Source organism: Squalius cephalus, assembly GCF_949319135.1.
Source record: "Squalius cephalus genome assembly, chromosome: 23".
NCBI lineage: Eukaryota > Metazoa > Chordata > Actinopteri > Cypriniformes > Leuciscidae > Squalius > Squalius cephalus.
This window is the reverse complement of record NC_137144.1, coordinates 18,279,030-18,288,007: the sequence shown is the minus strand read 5'-3', so window position 1 is coordinate 18,288,007 and position 8,978 is coordinate 18,279,030. Positions and strand designations below refer to the sequence as shown.

The 8,978-nt window shown below is 36.3% G+C and overlaps 2 protein-coding genes across 2 annotated transcripts; both read right to left on the bottom strand.

Moving 5' to 3' along the window:
* Positions 1-307: 307 nt before the first annotated feature.
* On the bottom strand, positions 308-4,019 carry cpa4 (carboxypeptidase A4). The gene is made up of 11 exons (XM_079859597.1): positions 3,366-4,019; positions 3,192-3,273; positions 2,970-3,104; positions 2,644-2,742; positions 2,461-2,562; positions 2,280-2,381; positions 2,085-2,195; positions 1,273-1,363; positions 995-1,194; positions 699-783; positions 308-616 (listed from the first exon to the last, which is right to left on the bottom strand). The coding sequence occupies exons 1-11, from the start codon at positions 3,428-3,430 to the stop codon at positions 429-431; spliced, it is 1,260 nt and encodes a 419-aa protein (XP_079715723.1). The 5' UTR covers positions 3,431-4,019; the 3' UTR covers positions 308-428.
* An 814-nt stretch (positions 4,020-4,833) lies between these two features.
* cpa2 (carboxypeptidase A2 (pancreatic)) lies at positions 4,834-8,135 on the bottom strand. The gene is made up of 11 exons (XM_079859596.1): positions 7,997-8,135; positions 7,834-7,915; positions 7,599-7,733; positions 7,322-7,414; positions 7,109-7,210; positions 6,914-7,015; positions 6,562-6,681; positions 6,386-6,482; positions 6,099-6,298; positions 5,916-6,000; positions 4,834-5,087 (listed from the first exon to the last, which is right to left on the bottom strand). Exons 1-11 carry the CDS (start codon positions 8,059-8,061, stop codon positions 4,900-4,902), a joined length of 1,269 nt encoding a protein of 422 aa, XP_079715722.1. The 5' UTR covers positions 8,062-8,135; the 3' UTR covers positions 4,834-4,899.
* Between the last annotated feature and the right edge of the window lie 843 nt (positions 8,136-8,978).

Below are 8,978 nucleotides of genomic sequence, written 5' to 3'. Positions count from 1 at the left end.
CATTTAATTCTTCCGAAAATAATTGTCTAATTTCTATAAAGTAAAATATCAGAAATTAAATTAATTAGAAATAATATATAATATAATTTAAATAAAAGTTTTTAATAAAGTCTCAAAGAAATGTATGTAATTATGACCTGTTTATCTGTCCCGACTCCCAAGGTGTTATAGAATTCTAATAAAATAACAGCCAATTTTATAAATCTGCAAATTACGTTTTTGATAACAACAACAACCCAACTTAATAAAAATATTATAAAATGATTAAGGCAAAATAATAATAATACTGCAACAGGGCAAACTTTGTCACCATATAATGGCAAAATATGTTGTGATCAACATTTAACCACATATTTATTCAAAATAACCACTTCAGCAAAGGGTGTGTAGGACTTTTATTTAAGCTTCAACACATTTTCACTTTTCTCTCAATAAGTGTGATCACGAACGTATCCCATAATGTATTTGAGACCAAGCCACGTCTCCTCTGCAGTGGGAATGATCTGGTTGGCAGGCAGGAGGAAACCGTAGAGGCCAGTGTCACGCAACTCAAATGCAAAGGAATATTTGATGCCAATATCGTAGGTCCAATCGATGCTTCCACCACTTGCTGGGTCTGAAATTTAACAGGCCGGTATTCCCAATCAGATAACAGAAGTCATATCTTGGTATTCAAACAGAGGATACAGTCTACTTACAGATAATCTTGCAGATGCTTCCGACTTGGTATCTGGTGTTATAGAGGGAACTGAGCTCTTTTATCGCAGCTGTACCTACAGCATGCTACAATAGATAAAAAAACAATATATGGTTTTCATTTGTATAGCACCATCATGAAATGCAGCTCAAAGTGCTTCACAGGTCATAACTTAAAAAACTGAGTAAAATAATAGTCAGAAGAAAATAAAAGTAAATCGGATGAGATATAAGACAAACCAAAGTAGAAAACTGTTGTGGTATTGTAGTATATTGATAAAGATATGAATTGGCTTACGAGCTCGGACTTGTCAGGAATGTCTGTGCATGTGTAACCGTAGGGGTACATTAAGAGTTGGGAGTAAGAGTGGATGGAGATGAAGGATTTGAAGTTGGCGTGGCCCTTGATGAGGTCCACGACATTTTTCACTTCGACCTCAGAGTTAGGAGAGGGACCGTGGTAGGAGTCGGAACAGGGATCCTTGCTGGCTCCAGGACCTGGGAGAAAATGTCCATGGTCATATGAGAAAACCATGGTCTGCTGTTTCAACAAGAGAAAATATACTATCTACATACCACCAAAACCAGCATCCCAGTTCCTATTGGGATCAGTGCCACGGCAGGAGGAGCCAGCGTTCACCGAACGAGTTTTACGCCACATACGGTTCTGAATGTACAGGCACAAATGTCTTTAGAAATGCTTCTAAAAATATATATATTTAAAGGTGCTGTAAGCCTAAGTTTAAATAGAACTTAAACTTATTGCATAGAACATATTAAACTCCTCAAAAACTACATCTGAACTGTAATATCTTTTTGTACAATACATATGATGAAGATTTGCTTCATGTTTTGGAACCCTACATTAAATGGTTTTTGACAGTAAAGCCATTTATAATGTGAAGATTTCTATTTCAAATAAATGCTGTTCATTTGAACTTTCTATTCATTCAAAAATCCTGGAATAAAATGTATTATTTAGGTTTAAAAGGTTATGAGGTTTTTTTTGTTCATGTTCATTTTATTTTTAGTTTAATTCTTAGTAATTTTATGTGTTTTTTGTCATTTTTATCAGGATTTATATATATATATATATATATATATATATATATATATATATATGTATATGTATATATAAATGACTATTTAGTTTTAATAGGCCTCTAAATACATGTCAGAAAAGACTACGCTTGCAAAATGATTAACAAGCAGAGAGCCTTTCTAAATTGGCTAGTTTTTTGATTGGCTAAAGATTGACTCTTTATTTCTGTTTATAGAGTCTTGGGCTGTTACAGAGACAGGTTTGATTGCTCAGGACATCTATTTTAGTGTTATCAGTGCTAAACAAATGCACCATCAGCAAGTAAGTTCAACAACAGGTGACTTACATTGGAGCGAGTGAAAGCATATCCATCAGGGTTGGTCACAATCATCAAGTAGATATCCATTTGACCAAGGAGAGAGGTCACAGAGGGATCAACGCCATAGTCTGAAGCAATCTAAAAAAAAAAAAAACGATTAGAACACAAAATTAAAATGATTAGTTTTATGTTACACAGATATAATTTTTTCATTTCACTCACCTTGTTGGCAATCCACACAGCAGAAGCCTGAGTAACCCACTCTCTGGCATGGATTCCAGCGTCAACCCAGATCGCTGGTCGACTCACACCACCCGTGCTGAACTGGAATCAGTGTATAAAAAGATGAAAAACCTAACACATCTCAGTTCACAATTATATAATCTGTACTATCAGACTCTACCTTCAGGGCATACATGGGACGGTTCTCATAGGAGTTGCCGATATGCACTTTAGAGATCAGGTTAGGGTGACTTGCCACAAGGGTGTCCATAAAAGCGTAAATCTGAAGTGAATAATACAAATGTAAACATTTGAAAAGCATTCCATAGTTCTTATGTCATGCATATGTTTTTGTAATGCTTACAGTCTCCAGGTCATGATAAGCAGCAAAGTTGAAGCTCTTGGTCTTGCGTTCCATGTCTTCATTATTAACCATCTCTGCCTTTTCCCTGTCCAAAAGTTCCTAAAACACAGTAAAACATTGGGTGTTACTGTTTTATTTGCGGTTATGTTCTATGCTGAAAACACAAAACAGCATAACTGTGCACATTCTGGGACAAAATGAACCAGCTACACAGGTTTACCATGTAAAACTTAAGGTGACAGTTAACATTCTGCACATATTGATTATTTAAATTCTTGTTTTTGATCTCTATTTTAAAGTTTGGTTTTAATTCGGTTTCATAGTACCTGCACATTGTTGATCATGACAGTGAAAGGGATGTCGTTTTCCCAGAGGAAGTCTTTAAAGGCACTCAGACTGGTGTAAGGCACACGGATGTCAACAGGCCGTTCAGTAGAGAAGCCATGGGCCCAGAAATCCAGCTATAGGGTCACATAATATATATTCCTCAATATTTTAGGTGTTTAATCGAAAACTGAAGTATGTCAGCAGTGATACAACTGTCATACCCCTGAATCCACGTCCTCTTCCAGCTCCTTCAAAGCTTGAATGTGGTCTTCAGATTCTACATGGATTCTAAGAACTTGGTCTCTGTCAAAAAACAGTTAGGTTACATTTTGAATAAGAAACAACGCAGTAATATGGTAAGAAGTCATTGGAAAAGAGAAAGTATCTGAACTTACCCATTAAAGAGCTCCTCGCAGTGAACTGCGGCCAGGAGCGCAAAGACAGCTAGATAGAGTCTCATGTTCTCTGGGAATGATCTCTACTGTAGGTCTCTTTCATGGATTGCTCCTCTTATACTCTCAGAAACACATGTTGAGTTCTCAGTAATATCAGTGCTGATAGTGTGTAGTGTGTGTCTTTTCCAGGTGAACATTGCTGCATATTTCTCAGGGATTCTATGTACTAAACAATTTCAAAGGTTTTATCTCACAGTTTAAGTTTGTTTACGAGTGCTTTTGAGAAAAAAAAAATAGTTGCTGAATTTGCTAAATTCATGTCATCGTGTTTTAAAAAATATTGCAAGTATCGCAACCACAAATGCTCTGGCTTTGACCATTCAATTTGTTGCAGAATAAAGTATAATATACACTAGATTTTATGTGTGACAATATACAGGTGCTGGTCATATAATTAGAATATCATCAAAAAGTTGATTTATTTCAGTAATTCCTTTAAAAAAGTGAAACTTGTATATTATATAGACTCATTACATGCAAAGTGAGATATCTCAAGCCTTTATTTGTTATAATTTTGATGATTATGGCTTACAGCTTATGAAACCCACGAAATCAAAATCTCAGAAAATTAGAATATTACATGAAATCACACAGTAATTACACAGTAATCCCATGGTCATTGAAGCAGGTTTTGGTTCTTTTGGCAGTGTGGGCAGGTGCAAATCCTGCTGGAAAATGAAGTCAGCGTCTCCATAAAGCTTGTCTGCTGAAGGAAGCATGAAGTGCTCTGGAAATGTCCTGGTAGACGGCTGCGTTGAGTGGACAGCACAGTGGACCAACACCAGCCGATGACATGGCTCCCCAAACCAACACAGACTGTGGAAACTTCACACTGGACTTCAAGCATCTTGGATTGTGTGCCTCTCCATTCTTCCTCTCCAAATGAGATGCAAAATTTGCTCTCATCAGAAAAGAGGACTTTGGTCCACTGTGCTTTATTAAATCCAGAGTCAACGCAGCCGTCTACCAGGACATTTCCAGAGCACTTCATGCTTCCTTCATTTTCCAGCAGGATTTGCACCTGCCCACACTGCCAAAAGAACCAAAACCTGGTTCAGTGACCATGGTATCACTGTGTAATTACTGTGTGATTTCATGTAATATTCTAATTTTCTGAGATTTTGATTTCGTGGGTTTCATAAACTGTAAGCCATAATCATCAAAATTATAACAAATAAAGGCTTGAGATATCTCACTTTGCATGTAATGAGTCTATATAATATACAAGTTTCACTTTTTTAACGGAATTACTGAAATAAATCAACTTTTTGATGATATTCTAATTTTATGACCAGCACCTGTATTCAATGTAGGTCTCTTCCTTGCACACTTTTCATTTCCAGGTGGAAAAACTTCTCATCTGGATTCAGAATTGGAGAGTATGGTGGAAACACAATGAATTATGGGAGGCTGAGGGATTTCATATCCAGCATATATCCTCTGGGACCTTTATTGAAGCTTTAGTACATTTCTCTCAATAAAGGTGATCAGAAACATATTGCATTATATATTTGAGAGCAAGCCACGTTTCCCTTGCAGTGGAAACGATCTGGTCAGCAGGCAGGAGGAATCCGTATTTGCCTGTGTCACGCAACTCAAAAGCAAAGGAATATTTGATGCCACGTTGGTAAGCCCAGTCAACACTTGCACCACTAGCTTGCTCTGAAATAAAACATGCAGGTTAAAGTCATTTCTGATAACTGATACCAATTTTTCTCCAAACTCTCCAGTCTTTTCTAACATGCATCTTGAGACACCACTTAAAGGGATAGTCCACCAAAAAATTTAAATTATCATTATTTACACACCCTTGTGTCATTACAAACCAGTATGCATTTCTTTCTTCTGCAAAACACAAAAGAAATATTTTGAAGAATGTTGGTGATCAACAAGTTTTGGTTCCCATTTAAATGAATTGTATGGACAAAAAAATACAACAGAAGTAAATGGGAACTGAAACCATTTGAATACCAACATTAATAAAAATATTACTTTTGAGTTGTGAAGAAAGATATGCATACAAGTTTGTAACGACATGAAGGTGAGTAAATAAATACATATATTTAAATTTTTGGGTGGACTATCCCTTTAATCTCTCATTACATGTGTATAAAGAAATACTAATTTGACCATAACAGACCTTAAAAGCACTAAATACAAAAATTTGTAGATGTTAGGGGTGGGAGAATTTTTTTTTTATTAATTGAGCTTAATTTTACATAAAATAAAAAAAATGGGCTGTAGAAATAGCATTTGAATGTGTTTGAGTGAAAAAAAGATGAATGAATCATGAATCATAATTATGATGATCATGAATCTTGTCGAATATGGTACCTGAACGCAATTTCTTTCAAAAATATTGATTGTAACGTAAACCAATGACAAAACTATGGTCAAAATTCATGCAGTCGAATGTAATCAAACTGTGCAATGTAACAACATATGCCATGTCTTAGTAAGTGGTTAAAAATTGATCCACAATCCACTTACCAATAGTGTGGAAGATACTCCCAACTTTATAAATGGTGCCATGCCAAGAATTGAGGGCTTTGTTTGCCTGTGTGGCCACTTCATGCTAGAACAGACACATACAAATTTGTCACTGTGAGATCATGTAAAACAAACACGATTAAGAAGAAAACCAAGGAGCTTTATGGATGTAGATTTCTTAACCAGTTCAGGCTGGTCAGGAGCGTTTGTGCCATTGAAGCCATAGGGATACATTAAGAGCTGAGAGTAAGCATGGAGGGACATGAAGGATTTGAAGTTGCCGTGGCTCGTGATGAAGTCCGCAATGTTTTTCACTTCAATCTCAGATTGAGCAGAAGGACCACGATAGTCTTCGCCGCAGGGGTCATCGCTTGCTCCAGGACCTGGAGAAAACGTAGAGACATTTAAAAAGACAAAGTCATTTGAATCTGTTTCAACAATAAAATTCAAAAATGACAGTATGAACATACCACTAAATTCAGCATCCCAGTTTCTGTTGAGGTCAACACCAAAGCACTTGGGGTCAGAGGTCACAGACCGGCTCTTACGCCACAAACGGTGAATTGGCTGAGGTAATGTTAATTAGTAATGTCATTATAAATGCTTCTAAACATGTGCTTTACGCAAACAATGAATGACTGCTTACACGTTCAGTGAGGTGGGAGAAAACATATCCATCAGGATTGGCCACAATCATCAGGAAAATATCCATTTTACTAAGGATACTGGGCACAGGGGCACGGTTTTCCTTAAAGTCTGTGGCAATCTAGGGAGTCAGAAGGATCAGATCAGAATGTTAAAAAAATATTTTATAGGTTTATTATGTGGACTATTTTTTTTCTAAACTATTGTATGGTTCATTTAACTATTGTAGTAAATTGTTACTCTGTACTTGTTTTGTCACCACATTGGCCAAACATTCAAACACTAAACTAAAAATCTTTTGCTTATTTTGAAGTCTTTTGCTTATAATGATATAAATGCTGCTATAAACTCACCCTGTCAGCAATCCACACTGCTGAGGCATGAGAAACCCACTCCCTGGCGTGGATTCCAGCATCAATCCAGACTGCAGGCCTTTTCTCTCCACCAGTGCTGAACTGGACACATTGAAAATATATAACAAATCAAATAAATATACATAAATAAATATCAGTCTGTAAAATGTGTTTATGATGACATAATCTGTTCACCTTCAAGGCATACATAGGACGGTTCTCATAAGTGCTGCCGATCTTCACTTTAGAGATCAGGTTGGGATGACTTGCAACAAGGCTGTCCATAAAACTGTAAATCTGAAGTGAATAAAAACTTTTAGATGTTTTGTTTAGGTTTGAAATGCATGATATCATGTATATAAATATGGTTATGCATGCGTTTTTGCTAAAGTCAGCACATGTACTTACAGTCTCTAGATTGTGATAAGCAGCAAAGTCGAAGCCCTTGGTCTTGTATTTCATCTCTGCATTCATCTCTGCTCTCTGCCTGTCCAAAAGTTCCTGAGACACAGTTAAAACTTGTGTATTACAAATATTTTATTGAAAGAAAGAAAAAATCACAAGGCTTCCTTAACTATTGGGATTTATAGGAATTAAATCAATTACTGAAATTGATTTTCCTCTAGAAATTGTGCAAGACTTTCAATGTCATTTTTTTTATTTGAGATTTTTGTAAATAACTCACCTGCACATTGTTGATCATGACAGTGAAAGTGATGTTGTTTCCCCTGAGGAAGTCTTTGAAGGCATTCAGACTGGTGTGAGGCACACGGATGTCAACAGGCCGTTCAGTAGAGAAGCCATGGGTCCAGAAATCCAGCTATAAGGTCACATAATATTGTCATGTCATATTGCATATGTGATCAATTGACGCTAAAATATGCCAGCAGGACATATTTAAGCAGTAAAGAATGCCATACTTCCCAATCCAGTTTCTTTTTCAGCTCCTTCAAAACCTGAATGTGGTCTTCAGATTCTGCCTGGATTCTGAGAACTTGGTCTCTATCAAGAATAAAAAAAGATAATTAGGACATTTTGAACAAGAAACGAGGCTGACATGTGACAATAAGTATCTGAACTTACCCATTAAAGAGCTCCTCGCAGTGAACTGCGGCCAGGAGCGCAAAGACAGCTAGATAGAGTCTCATGTTCTCTGGGAATGATCTCTACTATAGGTCTCTTTCATGGATTGCTGCTCTTATCCACTCAGAGACACATGTTGATTTCTCAGTAATTTCAGTTAATATTCAACTAATGTTCTACTCCGCCGTCATTGAGTCCTATGCTCATCTAATCTAAAACTGTCTGGTTTGGTTCAGCTGCCAAATCAGACATCAGGAGACTACAACATACAGTCAGGATGGCTAAGAAGATTATTGGTTCCCCCCACCCAACCTCCAAGATCTTTACACCTCCAGAGTGAGAAAAAGAGCTAAGAAAACCACTTTGGACCCCACACACCCAGCCCACATTCTGTTTGAACTGAGCAACAAGCACCAGATCAGGCACAAGAACAGTTTTCCCTCACGTTACATTCAGTCTCTGAACAGTTAAAACTCTTGCAACTATACATTGGCTATTATAACTGTCCATTTGTACATAAAATCTAAAAAATGTTACATCTGTAAATATTCTTTTTTATATATTTCTATTACTTTGCTATATTGCATTATTTCAATTTGGTTTTCTTTATATTATTATTTGTTATATTATATTATTTCATCTTTATTGTGTAATTCCTATGGATGTCTGCACTGTCTGTACTTTCCTTCTGCACTGAAAGCTCTAATGCAGCAAGATATACACGGATATACACTTGATATACACTCATGTTGAGTTTCAAAATGAGGAATTACCACTGATCTATATAGAATGACATTATATAGATCAGTGGGAATTACATGTGCATCTGTAAAGTGGTGTTCAAATACCAATTCCTAGTCTCTAAGTTTTATATTTTGCAGTAGGATTTTGATTGCTACATTAAATATGATATAAATGTTATATTAGCCTTTAAGAAGTCATGTCCATCTTTATGTCTATAGGAAAAGAAGTAGGCTTACTA